Source organism: Chiloscyllium plagiosum, unplaced genomic scaffold, assembly GCF_037043375.1.
Source record: "Chiloscyllium plagiosum isolate Xiang-an unplaced genomic scaffold, Cpla_swu_hap1 HiC_scaffold_16, whole genome shotgun sequence".
NCBI classification, from domain to species: domain Eukaryota; kingdom Metazoa; phylum Chordata; class Chondrichthyes; order Orectolobiformes; family Hemiscylliidae; genus Chiloscyllium; species Chiloscyllium plagiosum.
Window position 1 is genome coordinate 79,141,918 of NW_028270154.1, and position 22,459 is coordinate 79,164,376.

The 22,459-nt window shown below is 45.2% G+C and overlaps 1 protein-coding gene across 1 annotated transcript in view; it reads left to right on the plus strand.

Annotated features, from left to right (window-relative positions):
* Positions 1-22,459, plus strand: part of ebf1a (EBF transcription factor 1a) — a 461,222-nt gene that overhangs the window by 262,096 nt on the left and 176,667 nt on the right. The window contains 1 exon segment of the mRNA XM_043703973.2: positions 2,806-2,923. Within this exon segment, the coding sequence (XP_043559908.2) occupies positions 2,806-2,923 (118 nt within the window).

Genomic DNA, 22,459 nt, shown 5'->3' on the forward strand with positions numbered 1-22,459 from the left:
CAGGGGCTTCACCTTATTTGAAATCTGTGACAGTGCTGCTATTTGCGCAGGAGAGGAAGAACTGGGTTTACCTTTAAAATATTTGATGTATTAAATTGTAATTGTGTTCTGCTGATTGGTTAATGGATCATCTGCTCTGGCTGAACAGAGGGAAGCCCTACTTTATGCTGGGATTAATAGATGCACCACTGATTGAGCATCACAGGGGGGTTTATGTGTGAGGACTGTCCCTTTCAACACACAGACTATCCTCAATCAGTTTCCTTAACTGTGTGCCTCTGTACTTGACCTCTGCTGCATTGATCCAGAACACAAGGTTTTATCGACCAAGGCATGCACAAAACACATATGTGTTTGTAGCTAAATTGGTGAGCCTTTCGAAATAAACACGATTGTGTGTGCAGCGTTAAATGCAGAGCAAAGCCTGTGTCGCTACATCGTGTTCTGCCTCATTGAAGTTCACACCAATTTAATTGGACTGTGCTACATCAGGACTTCCAACTGTCCTTGAAAATTCCTAATTGCCTTGCACCCTGTTTGTTTCCTTTGAAATGGACTGTTATTAAAACACGCAGTATTGCACATGGAAGTATCTGTCTGATTTGGCTCCCTCCCAATGTGGAATGCAAAACCACTTGTGCCCGAGAGTAGGAGGAGGGCATTCACCAACACGAAGAAATGATGCAGTCTTTGGTTGACTGTGGGAGCTGGCTGTGTGTAAATTGGCAGCCACATTTCCCACAATGCACCAAGGGTGCTTCTTCATTGGCTTTCAGGTTGAAAGTTGAAAAATGCAAGTTATTTCTTTTTACAACCAGCCTAAGTGGGACTTAATGGCAGGAAAGCAATTGAAGAAAAGTCAACAGCCTACCAACCCCAGCCAGGAGGTGTGCTTGAGTTAGTAGCAGAGGATTTGAGGAGGCAGCGAGATGGGTGTCCTCTACCCATCAGACAGCTCACATTGCCTGTCTAGACTTACAAAACATGAAAGGCCATTTGATTTAAGAGAACAGAAAATTTCCAGTGCCCGTGGAATGCTGCCTTCAAAAACAAGTTGGCTTTGTACAACGTCTTCAGTGCACTGAAACACTGCAAGTCGGTCCATGTGAACCTTATAGGACAGTTTCACAGCAGCCTGAGGACGCATGATGAGAAACCTTCCTCGCAGTGGTCGGTTTGAAAAAATGGTAAAGTGTCAGAGAGGCAGAAACACTTGAGGGGCGAATGTAGGCTCTGGGTGGCTTCAGGGATGACTGCCAGTGCTGGAGGGATCAAAATGTTCAGGAGGCCAGTAAAAGAGGAGTGCATCAGTCTTTGAGGTTTGTGAGGTTTAAAGTGAATTTAGAGATAAGAGGACAAGGTGTGGTGGGCGGGTGTGGGAGCATGTAGGGGTGCAGTGATGGATAAGGTTGTAAAATCGGGATGATGTCAATTCTGGAGCCAGTGCAGTTCAGCAGACACCGTATTGGCTGCCGAGTGTTGGATAAGTGGACATTTAGAGTAGGTGAGAAAATTCCAACAAATTTTCCTTTTCCCTCGTTTTTCTCGAGTACTCTTTGATTTGTTTGCATTAATATTCCCATCTGTCTGCAACCTCTGTGTTGTCTTCTGTGAACCCCTTCACAAAAAGTTAGAATGGCTAACAGAAGCAAGGTACTGTCGACACAGGAAATCTGAAAGAAACACAGGGAAACATGAAGAAACTCACCAGGTATGGCAGTATCTGTAGAGAGAGAGAGAAAACAACAGAGTTAATGTTTCATGTCTGGTATGACTCCTTCAGAAGTGAAGAATCTGAACAGTTCTGAAGGAGTCATGCCAGACTTGAAACATTAACTCGGTTCTCTCTTCCTCTCCACAGATGCTGCCAGAGCTGTGGAGTTTCTGCAGCTTTCTCTGTGCTTTGAGTCAGAATGGTTGCCATGGGAAAGATGTGCAGTCATGGGATGCTACCTTTGCCCAATTCGTACACATGCAACCAGGAGAGTTCTGCACTTTGACCAGGAGTCAAACTTCCACTTCCTGGCTCAGGAATGCTCCAGGAGAGCCAAAGAGTGTGGTGCTGGAAAAGCACAGCCACTCAGGCAGCATCCGAGAAGCAGGAGATTCGATGTTTCGGGTGTAAACCCTTTATCAGGAATTGCCTGAAGTGTCGACTGTCCTGCCCCTTGGTGCCACACCCTTCGATTCTGGTCTCCAGTATCTGCAGTCCTTACTTTCTCCGAGTTCCAGGAGCGCTGAGCAATCTCCGTGCTGACTGAGCAGTGAACCTGTGCCATGTGTACCAGCTAAGTGATATATCACAGCACTTCAGTGGTACTTGAAAGTGGTCAACTGCAACTGGGACAGATGCTCTCAAGATAGGCTCAGATGAGAAACCTCCATTTTCACACTACCCTTTCCCTAAAAACCAAGCCAATTCTGCTTGGAGCTGTTTCTTCAAATGTTGGAGTGTCCAGACTTCAACTGTTTTTTATTGAAACTTCTTTCAGCTACCCTGTGTAAAGACATCCTCCCCAGACCTGCCCTAAACTTCCCTTAATTAACCTGTCTCTGAAAGTGATGCTACAGGTTTACTTTCACTCTACTGATAAAATATTTCATTTCCATTTCCTTCTCCCTTACCCAGGCTTCTAATGCTGTTTCCCAATTGATTTTGTTTTAGCTCTAAGCTTGTTTTCTTTTGTTTTTCTTTTTCTCCAGGATAACATGATTGAGCAGGTGGGATTTATTCCAGAATGCCCTTTGTCTCTCGTGTTGCAAAGTGACTCTCCTAATGGCTCTTTTGATCTCTCCACACCCCAGGTGGTCGTCTCGACAACGGTGAACGTGGATGGCCATGTGCTGGCCATTTCCGACAACATGTTCGTCCACAACAACTCCAAACACGGTCGGAGGGCTCGAAGGCTCGATCCCTCTGAAGGTACGCCCTCTTATCTGGAACATGGTAGGCACATTATTTTCGTTGGTTAATGCTTATCTCCCCACCCTAGCACTTAGTTTGTCGATGTTTATATCAGAGTTCCTGTTGCTGCATCTCGACAGCTGTTTGTGACCTTGGTTAGGCAACCGTTATACAGACTATGGGGTGGAGAAGCAGCCCTTATTTAAAAGCCATCTGGATGGGTATATGAATAGGAAGGGTTTGGAGGAATACGGGCTGGGTGCTGGCAGGTAGGACTAAATTGGGTTGGGATATCTGATCGGCATGGACAGGTTGGATGAAGGGTCTGTTTCTGTGCTATACATCTCTATGACTCTATAACTGGTCTGAAATAGGCTTTTATGCTTGCCACATGTGTTTTCCAGATCTCCTTCTTCGAACCCTGTATCCCTTCCTCCCTTGTAGGTTTAATTTTTTCTTCTTCTTGGGTTCCCCGTCCAAAGGCAGATCCTTGCCCATTATTCACCAAACCACGTCAAAGTGGCAGGATCTTCTCATTCAGCCTGAACAGTGTTTGAGCCCTGTGCTGTTAGCATTAATCTGACCTGCATGCTCCCTTGAATGCACCTATTTACCTCAACTGTTCCCCATGGTCTTGATATCCATGTCCTTGCCACTCGCTGGGTGAAGAGTTTGTCTGGGATTCCTCCTCAAATTTATTGGTGACTCTGTTATGTTGAAAGCCCTCATTTGGGAAGCCCCTACTGGTGGAAACATTTACTCGATACCTACCCCATCAAGCCCTTTCATAATCTTCAGCACCTCCATCAGGTCATCCTTTAAGGTAAAGGAAAGAGTGCCAATGTGTTTGATCCTTCCCAAAAGGTGACCCCCTTAAGTCTCGTACGATACTCGTAAGAATAAATTTCAATTGGTTACAAGTACACAAACAAATTAAGGATTGATTATTTGAAATGACCTGACTTCTGGATATTGTGACTTGCTGCTGCTCAGGTCTGTTTAGGAGCTGGGAGTATCTCTTCCTATCGTGATTTTGCAAATTTGTTGGGAGTTACGTTGTCGTAAGGGCTAATTGTAAAACTGTGTGGGGCTTGTTGAAGGATTTAGCTGCAGTCCAACTCGCTTGCTGTCATCATTAAGGTTCCTGACTGGTTTCGAACCTGGGGACAGACCACTTCACCGATGTTTCCCCTCAGACACTGAGGTGCACGCTGAATCACAGAATTATTTCAGCGCGGAAGAAGGCCATTCGATCCCTCATGCCTGCATTGGTCTGTTACCTACTGTCAGTCTCCTGCCTTTTCCCCATAAGCCTGCACACCACTTCTGTCCCAATAATCCCCTCCAATGCCCTCGTGAATGCCTCAGTTGAACTTGCCTCCACCACATTTCAATGCATTTCGTATCCTGACTACTGACTGTGTGAAAAGATCTTTCTTACATCACCCTTCCTTCGCTTGCGTGTCATTCTAAACCTATGCCTGTTGTATATTACTGAGTTGAAACAGCTTTACACTCTAACAAGAATAACAGTGTAAAATCATCTTCCTATTGATAACATTCATTTCCACAGACTTGAAACAGTCACCCCCCCCCCACCCTCCCACTTCATTTTGCCTTTTCTCTCTGTCTTTTTTTATATAAGTTCAATGCTGTTCCTTGCATAGCCCTTCCAGCTACATTCTTACTGTTTTCTTGTCCTGGAATCGTCTTGATTCTGCACTGAAATTTAATTTTCAAGCAAGTCCAACACTGAGGCCTTTCCCTCCCACTCCAGCCTACTATCCCCAAGGCTAACTCTAATAGCTTAGCTCCTACGCTGAGATAACACAGACCTGGAACTGAATCTGTTAGTTCCTTCATATTACCCACTTCCATTACCACCTCAGCTTTCAAAGCAACGTGTGATGATTAGTCACCTTCATTACTATCCAAGCTACTGTAGATCCAGTCATCCAATATAGTAGAGACTCAATGATTTAATGAAGAACCAAGCATCCAATATATTACAGAAAGAAGCAAGTTCCATTTATATATTGCCTTTTCAGGCCCCCAAGTACTTTCGAACCATTTAGTGACTTTTATCATGTGAAGAAATACATTAACTAGTTTACACAGTGAGGTCCCATAAACAGCTTTAAGGGAAATAATGATAGTTCATCGTAGAATGGTTACAGCACAGAGGGAGGCCATTAGGTCCATTGAGAATCTGCTAGCTCGCTGCAAAAGCACTTCATCTCATGCCACTGCCAGTTTTTCTCCTGTACACTGGCAAATGTTTCTGCTTCGGATAATGACCTGATTCTTTTGTGAACCTGCTGCCACTATTGTCTCATGAGGAAAAGTAGAACGGACTGGGCTGGAGTGTAGAAGAGGAGGGGCGGACTTGATTGAGACATGTGCGATCCTGAGGGACACTGCCAGGGGAAATTTGGAGAGGGTGTTCGCCCTAGAACTAGGGGGTCACTGCTTAAAACTAAAGGGGTCACCCATTTAAAACAAGAGATGTTTTTCTATCAAGGGGTTGTAAATCTTTGGAACGCTCATCCTAAACATACAGTGGGAACAGAGGTTTTAGATAGTTTCGAGGTAGAGATGGATAGATTCTTGTTGAGCAAAGGGGGTCTAGGCAGGAACATGGATTTGCAGTTGCAGGTATCCCCTGATTTTTGAAAGATCGCTTTACACCACTTGGCTTTTACGAAAGAGCTACATTAGTACCTGTTCTCGCGAACCGAAAGAAATCCAAAGAGGATTTTTGCTTTTACAAGAAAAGGCAATATTTTTCCCGTTATAAATTAATGCTTCTTCGCTACATGCCATTTCGGCTTACGCAAGGTTTTATGGGAATGCTCTGCTTTTGGATAGTGGCGGAAACCACTATCAGATCAGATCAGCCACAATCTTATCAAATGGTGGAGCAAGCTTGAGGGGCTGAATGGCCAACTCCTGCTTCATATGGTTGCATGTAAGACTGAGTCTTGGTTTCACATCTGAGACAAAGATGGCACCTCCTACTGTACAGCATTCTTGGGACTGCATGACTAAATGATGCACCCAGATTCCCTAGATTAGGCCTTTAAACCGTGATTATTAAAACCAAAGCTCCAATCTAATTGACTCAAGGGCCACATACCTCATGATTTATCAGGTTGTACAACTGACATTTTGTTCAGTAGGGCCAAACATGGTGCCCCACAAATAGCCAAGCCAGAGTTTTAAAAAAAAAGGCTAGAGTTAATTTAATCTCTACTTCATGAAAGTTAGGAGCGTTTTGGCCATACCTGCTCTCTCAAGTTGCGTGTAAGGGAAAATTATGTTCTAATTGGTTCAATTTCATATGTAAATTAGATGTAATTAGCATAATTTTTTCATAAGTTATCCATAATGGCATAACAATTATACTCTCAAGTTTTATAAAGATTGTTCTTATGCACTTCTATTATGGAGCAAAGTCTATTTTGTTATTAACGTAATTGGCATAGGCAAATGAGATTGAATTAGCAGAATGCACTGATATGTTATCCCAATTAGGCAAACAATTATACCCTCCTGGTTTCATAAGAATTAGACATTTCAAATGGTGAGCTGTGCATGAAACCGTGATAAAGTTTGAAAGGGCTGACAAAGGTCCTGGTGGAGATCTATGCTACAGCTTCCTATGGTTTCGATTATTGGAGATGGATAAGGGAAAGATTTGGGGAATTTCATTTGAGTTTTCACTGCCACAGAGTTAAATTATATGTTTCAGATTTTTTGGGATTGCTGTCTAGTTCCGCGATTGCACACAGCAATTGATGTTCTGTCCTGTGTAGCATTCCGGATGGAAAATGGGGTAAAATTAAGCTCAGACTTCTTCATTTAGGCCTGGAGTCTCACCTGCTGTCTCTCCCTTTTCTGCTTTGTGCCACACAACGATCTTGTAGCCAAGATACCACATGATGTGACTCCCCGTTCCCGCGTGTAGGGGCACCCACAGGAGAGGCACTGCTCGTGGTGTCGGTGCCTGAGGGTAGGGTGGGGTTAAAGTCATTCAGTAAGGTGCGGCATGGTGGCTCAGTGGGTAGCACTGCTGCCTCACTGCGACAGGGACCTGGGTTCGGTTCCGGCCTTGGGTGACTGTATGGAGTTGGCACGTTCTCTTTATGTCTGCGTAGGTTTCCTTCTGGTACTCTCTGGTTTACTCCCACAGTCCAAAGATATGCAGGTTAGGTGGATTGGCCATGCTAAATTGTCTGTAGTGTACAGGGATGTGTAGGTTAGGTACATTGTCAGGGTAAATGTAGAGTTATAGGGTAAAGGAATGAGTCTAGGTGGGTTACTCTTCAGAGGGTCGGTGTGGACTTGTTGGACCAAAAGGCCTGTTTCCACATTGTAGGGACTCTATGACTTCGCCTGCCCCATCTTTGCTGGGAGGTACAGGGCGAGAGCAGGACTTGGCTGAGTGCTGGTGCCTTTCCCAAATTGTTCATATTCATTCACGGGATGTGTGTGTCACTGGCTAGGCCAGTATTTATTATCCATCCCTAATTGCCCAGAGGACAGTTAAGTGTCAATTAAGGGTGGCACGATGGCTCAGCGATAGTGCAGCTGCCTCACATTGTCAGGGACCCGGGTTTGATTCCGGGTTTGATTCCAGCCTTGAGCGACTGTCTGTCAGTGTGGAGTTTGCACGTTCTCCCCGTGTCTGCGTGGGTTCCCTCCGGGTTCTCCGGTTTCCTCCCACAGTCCAAAGATGTGCAGGTTCAGTAAATTGGCCATGCTAAACTGCCCATAGTGTTCAGGGATGTGCAGGCTGGTTGGGTTAGCCACGGGAAATGCAGGGTTGTGCGGTGGGGGGTGGTGGATGTTAGTGGGGTGCTCTTTGGAGGGTCGCTGTGGACTCTTTGGGCCAAATGGCCTGTTTCCACACTGTGGGGATTCTATGCTGATAGATTGCTGTGAGTCATTTATACCTGTATAGGCCAGACCAGGTAAAGATGGCAGATTTCCTTCCTTAAAGGGCATTTTTCCTGACAAATCACAGTGGATTCATGGCCATCATTATACTCCTAATTCCAGATATTCATTGAATTCAAATTGTACCATTCGAACGCGGGTCCCTAGAACATCACCAGGGTCTCTGGATGAATAGTCCAGCAATAATGCCATTTCTGTAGCCTGTAGATGTTCATTGCTTACCTCTGCAGGTGAGGTGCCTGTGAACTGCTACATCTGGAGGATCAGCATGCTCAGTGCTGCTGGGCGTTGTTTTCACACAGTCCCAGTCCTGAGGCAGCTGGAGTACTGTCAGAGCTGGCAAACTGGTTCAGTTGTGCCAATGTAAATGAGGAGACGCAGTACTCATTTCACCCCACCAGTGTCTTCTATTCAACTAAAGCTAAAAAATCACACTGTGAATTGTTAGAACCCTTTGTTCCTGTAAGTCAGCTGGGGTTGTAAGATATTCTGCTAATTTGCTGACGCTGTTTTAAAGTCAACTCTGAAGTTCATGTAAAATGTTACTGGGATGGGAGATGTTTCAAGGCTCATTCTCAAGTACATTGAAGCTGAGTACCTGATACACATTGGCAATTGGTTTGCACAAGTAGAAAAGACCCTGTTCCTTTAACTAATGTTGGCCTGTGCCTCCATTTATGGAGCTGCTATCATTTCTTACTTGGCTTCGAACAACACCAATCTCCTGTTCATACAAGATGCCCCATCAATATGCAAATGCATTGTATTTATACTGGTCTGTTTTCTGGGAGGAATGCTCACACACACACACACACACACACACACACACACACACACACAATCCCTCTCTCTCTCTCTCACACACACACACTCACATACACGCACTCACACACCCCTAAACAATCATGTTCTCTCTCTCTCTCACACACACTTTCTCTCTTGCATGTACATAACACGCTCACATACACTTGCTCTCACACACACACTCTCTCACGCATGCACTCACACACGTGCTCTGTTGCACACGCACACAATCACACATACTGTCTCACATACACACACACACACACACAGGAATGCTCACACATGCTCTCTCTTTCTCTCTCTCTTTCTCTCTCTCTCTCTCTCTCTCACACACACACACACACACACACACACACACACACACACCCAAATTTGCTCACGCCCACACTCAAACACACAAATCCTTTCTCACTTGATCGTTTGCAAACTGCATCAGTGCTGTTTGTCATTGTTACAGGGAATGTAACATTATCTGGTCAATTGCATTCTCCGCAGTTTGTTTTTGGTTGTTTTGACCTTATTAGATGGTATTTTCTTTGTGGCTCCTGACATCGTCTCCACTTGCTTGCATCATCCACCTACACTAACTTACACATAAGCGTGCCCTGGAAATGACAAAATAATAACTAGTTTTGAACCGTGGATGTGAACTAGCTAAAATCATTCCCAGTACCTTCCTGAGTGTATTACGTTTTCTTTAACCTTGAAATTGTTACAAGTTATTTTTAGACAGCGGAGATGGAAAAACTCCAGTGCTAGTTGTCAGAACAGGAAAGGTTTAAACCAGGAAGCACACTTTCTGTTTTATAACATCTGAAACACCTAGAGACATTTTATGACATTAAAGATGCTTAAAAGATACAATGTTTTGTTCTTGTTAAATTAACTAAGTGTCATAAAACCATGGCTATCTTCTGACTGAGTATGGCGGAGGCAATGACTGAGCGGTATTATCACCAGATTGTTAATCCAGAAACCTAAGTAATGTTTGGGGAACCCAGGTTCAAATTTGAATTCGGCAAAAATCTGATATTAACAATCTAAAGATGAGCGTAAAATCATTGACCATTGTCATAATGCCCCATCTGGTTCACTAATGTCCTTCAGGGAAGGAAATTGCCATCCTTACCTGGTCTGGCCTACGTGTGACTCAAGACCCACAGCAATGTGGTTGACTCTTAACTGCAATTAGGGATGGGCAATAAATGCTGGCCCAGCCATTGATGCTCTCTTCCTGTGAATGAATAAAAGCAACTCACCAATTCCTCCCATCCATATTCTGTCAAATAGGAAATTATAAAACCATTGGATGAAAATGTAGCCCATTCAGCCCAATGAGTCTGCTCTGCCATTTAATGAGATAATGGCTGACCTGCAATCCTAAACTCCACTTTCCTGCCTTTTCCCTATAGCCCTTGATTGCTTTACTGATTAAAAGTCTATCTATCTCAGCTTTGACTATAATGAACCAGCCTTGACAGCTCTCTGCAGTAAAGAATTCCACAGAGTTACCACTCTGTGAGAAAAGAAATTCCTCCTTCTCCCTATCTGAAATGTGCAGCCCTCCTCTGGTGCTTGACTCTCCCACAGGGGGAAATAACTTTTCCACATCCACCCTGTCAAGCTCCCTAAGAATCTTCTCTATGTCTTGTTCGTTACAACACAACATAATAGTGCTGCCTAGGATTGCCAACTTCAGCTGGATAAGTTCCTGGCAATATTATCACATGACTCAAGCCGCCCAACTGCCATTGGTCACCTAAGATGTCCACAATCTCATAATGCACTGCCCTTCTCATAGCCAATCGATGAGTGTGGTGAGTCGATGAGTGTGGTGCTGGAAAAGCACAGCCGGTCAGGCAGCATCTGAGGGGCAGGAGAATCGACATTTCAAGCATAAGCTGAAAATCAGGAATGCACGAAATGTCGATTCACCTGCTCCTTGGATGCTGCCTGACCTGCTGTGCTTTTCCAGCCCCACAGTCTCGACTCTGATCTCCAGCATCTGCAGTTCGCACTTTCTCCTGGAATAGATGGTGAATCTATTCTACCGACTGCCTGATTTTTAACTGTCCATCAATATGCTAAATCATTCAAAGAATCTTTCAGTGCAAACCCAATTATTCTGTATTGCTTTGATGGCTTTCTACTTGCTACTAGTGACCTTTTGTCACCTCCTCCCCCCACCCCTCTACAAAACCGTGTGGTGTAGTTGGACCTGGAGTGATTCATACTTAAACAAGATGTGTAATGTCAGCTTCAGCTGGAATTAATGTTAATGATAATGGTCTGATAACCAATTTGTCTAAAGTGATTTATAAACTCAGTAGGTTAGAATCATAGAATCCCTACAGTGTAGAAACAGGCTATTCGATCCAACAAGTCCACATCAACCCTCCGAAGAGTATCCCACCCAGACCCATTCCCCTACATTTGCCCCTGACTAATTCACCTAACTTACACATTCCCGAACACTATGGGCAATTTAGCATGGCCAATCCACCTTACCCTCACGTCTTTGGATTGTAGAAGGAAACTGGAACACGCAGAGGAAACCCACGCAGACACAGAGAGGATGTGCAAACTCCATACAGAATTTCCTGAGGCTGGAGTCGAACCCAGATCCCTGGCGCTGTGAGGCAGCAATGCTGACCGCAGAGCCACCACGTCTCTCGCTGTTTGTTTAAAACAGTAGGCGCATCATAAATTATAACACAAACATGAGAGTAAACTGACTGATTCCTGTGCGTCCAACTTGTACACCCCCAGCAGATTAACTGTCAGGCAAAGTCACAAAATTGTATACATGCAGTATTTGGAGATCTGAAAGGTGAACTCCCTTTAGCGGCAAGGTGCACACACAATAGAAGTCAGTGTTCCTGTGTAGTATTGGGACAGTGTGATTTATGGAGATGAAGTCAAAGAAAAATCTGAAAAGAAAAGCAAGTAGTCTGTCAGCATTCAAAAAGAGCGTGGGGGAAAACAAAACGGCCAGCTAAAATCTGGATAATAGATCCTACAGCAACTTGGATTTATATAGCGCCTGTAGTTTGATGGCTCCATATTTGAACCTTTAAGCCAGCTTTTGAATCAGCTGCTAATAGAGAAGGTGCTCATTGCAAATCTTTCAGTTTTTACCAGGGGCTGCTGCAAAAAGGTTAGGAGGGAACAGACTATTCATGTCAGCTATTAAAGCAGCTATTATTACTATGTTAGTATTAAAACATAACTGGCCTTTTAGAGGCAGTAAATCAAGCTGTGCTGAACCATACTCTCTGAATGGAATGAGCCCAGTAACACAATTCTTCTAAACTGTGTTGGTATATAAGGAGACACTAGTCAGTCGCCCACCTATTGTATTTATGTTGTTTGAACACACAGAAGTCTCTTTAGTTCTCAGTCATTCAGAAGATATTTAATATACCATTTACCACAAAAGTCCACTGATACATAAGTCCTACCTTGCTCACTCAAATTGCATTTGGTCTTGGGACGCTATCGCAATGCAGGCCACAGAGTGTTGGAAGACATTTGACAGTGCCTCCTGTCTTGTTTTGTCCCATGGAGGAGAAGTAAAGTGTAAAGCAGGGGCTCTGAGTTCAGAGTTACCCCGTTTATGTTAGTCTTGCAGAGTCATTTCTACTCTCAACATACTCCTTGCCCCCAGTGAAGTTTGGTGCTTCCAACACTTGCCTTTGTCATTAGGCAAAGTAAAAATTCAAACAGTACAGAAAAAGAAAAAAAATCGGAAATGTATCTAGTAGGTTCGGGTGCCATTAAGACTGTGGATTAGACCATCTGATCATTGGTCCCCTTTTCTGAGCCCACCAGGCCATATTTCCTCTCTCCAACTATCCCTCACACCCACTCTGAGGTCCATGAGATGACTTCTGGCTCCCTCAGCCCTATTCTCATGCTGACCATCCAGCATCTCTGCCTGTTACTGGATGTCTTTAACAGCTACATCTGTTTTGGGTACTGTCCCTCTTCCTTTGACTGTGCTGTCATTGCTCCCCTCCTTTTAAAAATGAACCCCTCACTCCCTAGTTGTTCCAGCCTGACACTCCACCTCCAGTCTTCCCTTCATATTCAAACTGATTGAATGTGCTGCAGCCTCACATATCTGTGTGTGTTTTTCTGGAATTTTGGGCTTGAATCTCCCCAAGGACAAAGTGAGGGCTGCAGATCAGAGCTGAAAATGTGTTGCTGGAAAAGCGCAGCAGGTCAGGCAGCATCCAAGGAGCAGGAGAATCAATGTTTCGGGCATAAGCCCTTCTTCAGGAATCTCCCCCCAATCCAGGTTTATCCCTTGCCACTGAAACAACTCCATAGAGGCTGATATCCATCACCAAATTACCCTTTATTGATTTTGGTATTGATTTTAGTATTTTATTGTATTTTATTTTAGTCCTTGATGTTAGTATTGCCTCTTTCAGAGGCAGGTATCTCTAGCCCTGTCCTTTTAAATATTTTTAAAAATAAACGACACCAGGTTATAGTCCAACAGGTTTAGTTGTAAGTACTAGCTTTCAGAACACTGCTCCTTCCTAGCTATCAGAACTCCGAAAGCTAGTGCTTCCAAATAAACCTGTTGGCCTATAACCTGGTGTGGTGCGATGTTTAACTTTGTCCACCCCAGTCCAACACTGGCACTTGCGCATTATGGCTTTTTTAAATATAAGTCAGCCAGGGCTCCCTGATTGGACCAGAGTAACCAGATTCCCAATCAGGGAACTCCTATTCTATCCTATGGTACCAAATTGTGCCCAAAGTCTCTCCCTGGTGAGCTGACAAGGTCTGCCCACTCTCCTTCAGCTTCCATTCTCATTCCTCTGACTGTAGTCAGTAAATCCTTAGACATGGTTTCTCTTCCTGCTCTCACACCATTATTCCTGAGTCAACCCCACTCCTCCCCCTTTTGTTTATTGCTGACGTGTCACCCTTTTGTGATATCTTGCGGAAACGTCAGTTTCCACACTTGTGCCCACGTCCCAGAAGTCCCCATCTCTTGCATCTCTCCCAGCTCCTCCGCTGTTGCTAGATTGGACATAGAGGGTGGCTACCTCAGAACAGGCTGGCAGGGTTTGACATTGTGTGCAGCTGTGGTTTCAATAAAATGCCCACAGTATGAAACGCTGTGAGGTCACATCACTGGGAGTGCTGCTGCCTCTTCGGAGAGTTGGAAAGTGTAGCACTGGAGAAAGCACAGCTGGTCAGGCAGAATCTGAGGAGCTGGAGAGTCAACGTTTCGGCTATAAGCCTTTCTGTTTGACTCCGAATCTCCATCATCGGCATTCCTCACTTTCTCCGACCTGCCTCTTCGGAGGGCAAGACTCTGCACAAGGAGAAAGTGAGGACTGCAGATGCTGGAGATCAGAGCTGAAAGTGTGTTGCTGGAAAAGCGCAGCAGGTCAGGCAGCATCCAAGGAGCAGGAGAATCAACATTTCGGGCATGAGCCCTTCTTCAGGAATCCCTGAAACGTCAATTCTCCTGCTCCTTGGATGCTTCCTGACCTGCTGCGCTTTTCCAGCAACACATTTGCAAGACTGTGCACAAGCCAGGTGCCGGGAGGCTGGATGTGCAATTCGTGATGTGAAAGCTGCGTCTGCAAGAGCCTCCATGAAACTCCTTCGAATTGACATTGGCCCAAGTTTGGGAAAATTCACCCATTGTCTTTGGTCCCTGTCTCACACACACAAACTATCCCCGAGCCATTGACCCCGTCCTTCTCCCTGGCAACTGTCTCTGACACGAACTCAGGCCATTTACAACTTGACATTAGATTTGACCCTGAGATGAGCATCTGACCACATTCCTAATGCATTACTAATAAGACGACATATCTCCTGTCGAGTATCCCCAGAGAATTCCCTGCTTCAGCTCACCTGGTGCTAAAACCTTCACCTATATTCTTGGTACTAGAGATTCAATCATTGTGATACACTTGACGTCAGCCTGTATTTTCCTATTTTTATGAACTCGAAGTCATCCCCAACTCCGCTGCCCAACTTTTAACTTAGACTATAGCTCCCTCATTGCCCCTGCGCCTACATTAGTACCCACCTAGTTAAGCACTGTCTTTGATTTTAGACTTCCCACCATTGTTTTCATTTCCCTCTCTGGCCTCTCCCTCTCTCCAGCTCTGTAACCTCCACCTGTCTGAGAAATCTCAGTGTCATACTTGAAATTGCAAGAACAAAAGGAACTCTTTCGAGACTAAAAGGAACATGTGGGTTTTTTGGATATTTGATTGGAGCTTGCAGGCTGCAGAGACGTCTTCTAGACAATAGAGTAAGAACAGCAGGGAGAGGGGTCACATTTGCTATAGTTAGACGATGGATCTGACATATTGGTTACAGATGACCCACAGGTAGGCGGGTGGCACAAGATAGACAAACAATACCATGACAGCAGATCGTCTGGCCGGAGTACCTACATATACTATATAGGCACTATATAAAGATAAGTTGTGCGATGTGGATGATTGCATGGTGGGGAAAGAGGGGTTGGAGGTGGAAGTGAAGGTGGACGTTCGCAGCAGTAATAGGTGATTGCTGGACAAGGTGATCAGCAATGTCTTTCCTATGGTTGTATCAGGTTCGGCTTGTAGTATTTTGTGCCTTGTGCCTGTCCATTTATCTCAGAGCTGTTTGGAGGATGCTATGATATACATATGCTTACCAGTTTTCCAAAGGCTAACCACGCTTCAGATGTACTTCATAGTTGGCGAAACACTCTGGATGTGAGAATTGAAGATATCCATAAATTTTTCACCTGTACCACTCAGTTAGAATCATAGAATCCCTACAGTGTGGAAACAGGCCCTTTGACCCAACAAGGTGTAAGGGAGGTCTGCAGATGCTGGAGATTAGAGTCACGAGTGTGGTGCTGGAAAAACACAGTCAGTCAGGCAGCATCCAAGGAGCAGGAGAATCGACGTTTTGGGCAAAAGCCCTTCATCACCTTCGGCCCAATAGGTCTACACTGACCCTCTGAAGAGTATCCCACCCAGACCCATTCCCCTACTCTATTGCTCTACATTTACCCCTGACTAATGCACCTAACCTACACATCTCTGAATACTATTGGGCAATTTAGCATGGCCAATTCACCTAACCTGCACATATTTGGGCTGTGGGAGGAAACCGGAGCACCCGGACGAAACCCATGCAGTCACAGGGAGAACGTGCAAACTCCACACAGCCAGTCACCAGAGGTTGGGAATCGAACCTGGGTCCCTGGTGCTGTGAGGCAGCAGTGCTAACCACTGAGCTACCATGCTCAGTTGCCTGGGTTGAATTCCCACACTGGCTGAGGTTATCTGAAGGTCTTGCCTTCTCATCCTCTCCCCTTGCCTGAGGCATGGTGATCCTCAGGTTAAACCACCACCAGTTGACTCTTTCTCTAATGAGAGAGCAACTCTGTGGTCCAGTAGGACTGTGGCCACTTTTTACCAGTCTTCCCTTTCCCTCCCCCTCCAAGTTTCCTCACCTTTGCCTGAGAGGAGTCTCCTGCACGACTTTAAACAGGGAGAAGCTGAAAGACATCACTACTCATGTAGTCTTATCATGATCGTCTAGTAGAAGGCAATTTAGCATTGAGATGAGGTGAAATTTCTTCACTCGGGGAATGATAAGCCCATAGAACTCCCTGTTGCACAAAGTGGTTGAGGCCACAACATCGAATGTTTTCGAGAAGACGACAGATATAGTTCTTCGGTCTAAAGGAATCAAAGGGTATGGTGCAAAATGGATGCTGAGTCTAATGATTGTATTCAATGGTGTAGCAAGCTCAAAGGGCCAAATGGCCTATTCCTGCTCCTGTTTTGTACATTTCTGAGGTAAAGGGTTCCCCAAACTGAATCTCTGTATGGAGCTGCCAGTCTAGCAAATCCCTCTCAGTGATGTGAAGTAATAAGTCTGGACAGTATCTGCAAAGTATCAGTGATTATTTTCCCCTCTTGTTGAGGGTGTAATAATTTAAAGAATTTCCTGAGCTGATTACTCATTGTGCTTTCTTTACTCAATGGGACTTAAATCACAGCCAAACAGTTGTAGTAATAAACTGAGAGGGATGACCAAACAGGAGAAATGGACAATCAGTTTTCCTGCTGTCTAATTTAGTAACTCTCGGTATTTATTACAAGTTAATGCATTAATCCAAATTCATTTCTATTTAACTACATATGTGTATATATCTCTTCTGAACAATTGGGGAAGCAATATTTCTTTGTCTTATAGATTTATTCATTAGTGAAACCAATTAGAGTGATGTATCCTTGCATTGCATTACTGTCTGAAACCCTCAATTGAAGAACTTTCAGCATTATTGCTCCAAAATACAGTGTTACAATTATTTAAAGATTTGTTGGAAAATGTTGCAGAATAATTTCAACCTAATGTACATTTGTTTTCTTCAAAGATGCAATTATTTTTCCTTAGCTAAGGGATTCCATAACCTTCCCTTCGATTCTGCGAGGCTCTGGACAGTAAATGTATTGCTCAACTTGGTATGGACCCTTAGAGACAAAAACAAACCCAATCAGAGCTAGGATAGCTGTTATCAGTCAGACTAATGAGGATCTCTGTGATCATTTACTGTGGTTCAGGGTCAAACAAGGGGAAAATCCATTTCTGGATTTCTGGAAAATGTACCTTCTGTGTGTTTTTTTAAAGTCAGTATACCTTTGAGAGACATGCTCATGTCACCATCACTGTATCATTGCATGACACTGGGATCACAGACTCCATCTTATCTCTGATCGTTTGAAGCATAATCCTCTACAGGAGGTATGCTCCTTTGTTGTAAGTGACTTTCTTAGGGTTAGCCTGAGGAATGTAATGTTGGTGCACATTAGTTGGAAGAAGCATCTGTTAGATTCTTCAATACCACAATGTTCACACCAGTTTCTGATGTTACGGGAGGCAACCCAAAAGTTGCTACATTAAGTAAACTAGCACCACTATCCAGTGACTTTTGTTGGTCAGGATGGGTGATGGATAAAGCATAAGAGCACAGTGAAAGCCTCCAGAAACTGCCTGACTCCCTCGCTGTCTAAGTTTGTGCTGGACGAGAGGCGTCTACGGGTATGTACACAAGGGCTGCCCCGGTGATGAGAAACCCCTCTGGAGAGCAGGAGAGGAAACTCAGGTGGGGAGAAAGGGTAGAGCTATCTTGAGTGGTCCAGGTGAAAATTTGACGGAATGTGCAATCCTCACATTTGAGAGTATGTTGCTACTGGGCAGTACTTCTGTAGCATTTGTGAACCTTTGTAAATCTGGCAAGCAAGTGTGCACCATAAAGTCCTACAATATCTCCGGTGAGATAAACGGGCAGGCATGTGCACAGTAGAGAGGCGTGAAGTTGCTGTGTTTTGGCAAGACGAAGGCAGAGAGGCGGCATAAATGAAATGATGTAATGGGGCAGGTCGGTCAGCTCAGTTGGCTGGATGGCTGGTTTGTGATGCAGAGGGATCCCAATAGCACGGGTTCAATTCCTGCACCAGCTGGTGTGACAATGAAGGACACTGCTCCTCAAGCCCTCCCTTCGTCTGAGGTGTGGTGACCTCTTAAGTTAAAACCACCACCAGTTGTCTCTCTCTGATGAGGGAGTAGCCGTAGGATCTGGTAAGACTATCGTGACTTCATGTTGAATTGAATAGAGAAAACCTGGGAGTATTCATACACTAATAGTTGAAGTGGCCAGACATGTCGAGAAGGCTGATTTAAAAGTTCTACGTGATACTTGACCAGTTAAGTGGAGACACTGGATGAACCTAATGGAGTGTAGTTTTAGTCTAATGGTCTTGACTGCTGACTGGGGAGCCTTCTAGTTGTGTTCGTGATCTCTCCAGATCCCGGTTGTTGGGTGCCGACACACCCCATTGTCCGAGGCCATGGTTGTGGTGTCCTCTATGATCTTAACAACCCACCCACAGCTAGTCACATGGGCAACACCTCCCTGTCCCCAAAACATGAGTCAGCACCTTTAGCAGAGTAGGAGAGAAAATTAGCAGAGAGTGTTAAAAGTGGCCAGTCTCTTTGAAGTAGAAATCAGAATAAGCACAACTTCTGTTCTACGTCTTCCTGTCTGACTAAAAGGCTCTGCTCCATCAGGAAATGATAGTTACAGACCCTGTCAGTCTGGCCTGATCTAACACTTTATTATCTAATGATCTCATACACATCCAGGCAAGGCCAGGACATCATTCTGACAGGCAGTGTGCTCGAAACAGCTCCATCAGTTTATGTATCATTACTGCTACAAGCGACCAGGAATGCACTGCTCGCCAGACGCAAATCGCTTGCTCAATAACATAGGCAGTGCAGTGGAGGGTTCAGCAGAGCTGTGTGCTTTCAATGTCAGCCTGGGTAAGCTCTATCGGGGAGATTTTGCAAATTTAAATTAGTGGATAGAAAATCTTATGGAGCACGGCAACCTCTGACCCTCGATTCCTGATACATGCTTTTCGTGAACAAAGCTTTACAAAAGGAGTGGAACTCCAAGTAATCTGCTCTGTATTTGTACAGCCAGAATAAACAGCTATGCATCTCTATCTAATGTGCACGCATCAAATTCCAGCCTCGTTACCATCTCCGATTTTAATCTTTCCACCATTTTGACTGTGCCTGGGCCTAAACTCTGGACTCCTCACTCAAAACCTTCCTTTTAATATTACGACTTGGACCAAATTGTCCTGACATTACCTGATGTCATTTGAATGCTAGTGTGGTTGGTGACTGTCCTGTGAAGAGCCGCAAGACATTCCCCGGCATTAAATATGCTATATAATTGCAAGTTGTTGTTGCTTCACTTTGACAGTCATTAAGAGCTCGCATATTTTGAAATATCCAGGTGATCTGGTTGCCGCTTTGCAGTTAAAGAGTTTGATAGGGTTGGTAAGATCTGGATGTGGTGCTCCCTTTAGCTGTTATTCCATCTCTCTACACTGCATTGACATGTTAGCTTCCTTCCATTACAGTCAGTGTCCGTGGTACCCCAGTGAATAGCCAGTTGGTTGCTGTCTACTGGCATGTTTGCCTGTTTGATTGTGAAGACCGATTCTAGCAACCCAGCGCCTGGGCCTTTGAGGTGGGGCTTTGGACAGAGATCAGGAGCAGAGACCCTGGCCTGGGAGTGGGGTGGCCCAACTATTGCATCATTTGCAGCCTGAGCAACCAATTCAGCCCAGCATGGGGGAACGGGGAGTTAAACCTCCCACTTCCCTGCTGTGTCTGCACAGGACAGCATTTGGTGTGCATTCGGTCGCTCAGACCCAGACAGTTGCAGAGTCAAGAGTGCGGCCCTGGAAAAGCGCAGCTGGTCAGGCAGCATCCGAGGGGCAGGGGAGTCAATGTTTCCAGCATGAGCCCTCCATCCTGATTCCTGATGAAAAGCTCATGGACCGGCTGTACTTTTCCAGTCACACACTCTTCGACTCAGATGTCTAGCATCTGCAGTCCTCACTTTCTCCCGTAGAGTTCCAGCCTCTGACAGTAATGCCTTGGAGGTGAACGACTGGACATGTTGGGTGAGGCCCCATCATCCTCCCCCCGTCGCAAATGGGGTATCCTCCGATTTCTATGGTGGAGAGTAGCCCGTGGACGCACTGACCTCCAGCACTAGCTTCATGAGTGAGCCATGCTACAGGGTCTATGGTCATAGAGATGTACAGCACGGAAACAGACCCTTTGGTCCAACCTGTCCATGCCGACCAGATATCTTAACCTATCTTAACACTTGGCCCATATCCCCCTCAATCCTTCCCATTCATATCCCCATCCAGGCCCCTTTTGACACTGCTGAGTGAAGAGTCAGGGCTCCAGGGCAGAACCCCTCCAGGACTCAGCTCTGAGTTTTACTCCCAGCAGCACAGGCCACACACAACACCATGTCACAACTGGACTGGGGCCGGTTTTATTTATAATGTGCAATAATTCAGGCAACAGTGTGAGCTTTACACCGGAGGAGACTGTTTGGCTGCTGGTGATGAAAAATAAATAATTAGGAGTGTGTGCTTGTATTTAGTTGATATGGGCAGTAATGTGTGTGTTGCCTTGTATGTCCCAGAGACAGCCTGCAATGTGATTTGTTAAGAGACGGTTAGTTCTTGTGAACTCTTTGCCCTCACCAGATACCAGGACTTTGACTTTTTTTCTTCTTGCAGTCAATGGCTTTCTTTCATCTGATCTCATTCCCGTGAAGCCACTGCCCCTTGCTGGGGGTATGGTTTCACAGGCACGGAGAACTTCCCAGCAGCAGTTCTTCATGTGCAAGCACAGACACAGAATGCCAGCAGAAAGTCAGGCCTCGGAGGGCAAATGGGTACAATTTAGAATCATCAGATGCCTACAGTGCAGAACATTGAACATTACAGGCCCTTCGGCCCCCGATGTTGTGCGGAGCAGTTATTTTAATCTAAGATCAACCTAACCAATGCATCCCTCAACTTACTGCCATCTACGTGCTTGCCCAGCAGTCGCTTAAGTGTCCCTAATGTCTCTGACTATACCACCACCACTGGCAGTGCATTCCATGCACCCACCACTCTCTGCGTGAAGAACCTACCTCTGGCCCATTGAGTCTGCACCGACCCCCCCCCACCGAAGAGCATCTTGCTAAGGTCCAACTCTTCACCCTATCCCTGTAAGCCTGCATTTCTCATGTCGGATTCCTGATGAAGGGCTTATGCCCGAAACATTGACTCTCCTGCTCCTTGGATGCTGCCTGACTAGCTATGCTTTTCCAGTGTTACCCTTTTTGACTCTGCATTTCTCATGGACAATCCATCCTAACTTGCACATCTGTGGATTGTGGGAGGAAACCGGAGCACTCAGAGGAAACCCATGCAGATACGGGGAGAATGTGCAAACTCTACACAGGCAGTCGCCCCAGGCTGGAATCGAACCTGGGTCCCTTGTGCTGTGAGGCAACAGTAACCACTGAGCCACCATGCCGCCCCAAATGAGGGGATTTTCACCACAAATTTAAACAGGTTGGCCGTCAGTAGGACTGAATCTCTAGGGTGGAGATGTTAATGGACATTCACTGCAAGGCATTTCACGTTGCCATCCAAGATGGTGGGAGGGCACTGGGAAGAGTCAGGGAAGGAGTGGGATGAATAGGATGGCTCTTTTAAAATGCCAGCCCAGGCAAGATAGGTTGAATGGCCTCTTGCATGGTATAAAGAACAAAAAAGAAGTACCGTGCAGGAACAAGCCCTTTGACCCTCCAAGTCTGTGCCAATCATCTTGACCTAACTAAACTAAAAAACAAACCTTCTGCCTTTATTCGGTCCATATCAAACCGTCTGCCCTTATTCAGTCCATATCACTCTATTCCCTCCCTATTCAATAACCACCCAGATGCCTGTTAAATGTCACCAACTTGCCTGCTTCCATCACCTCTTTTGGCAGTGTGCCAGGCTCCTACCACGCTCTGCGTGAAAAACTTCCCTTGCACATCTCCCTTAAACTTTCCCCCTCTCACCTTGAGTCTGTGCTCCCTTGTAATTGAAACTTCAACCCTGGGAAAATGTCTCTGACTATCCACCCTATTTGCGCCTCTCATAGTTTTGTAATCTTCGATTAGGTCTCCTTCTGTGAAAACAATCCTAATCCTTTTAACCTTTCCACATAGTCAGTACCCTCAAGACCAGGCATATTTCTATAAGTTTGTTTCTACATTTGACAATAGGTCTGTAAAGAAAATCCTCCAACGTCTTCCTCCATTGCAGGGAGTGGAAGATTGATAAGATCATAAGACATAGAAGAGGAAGCAGGTTATTCAGC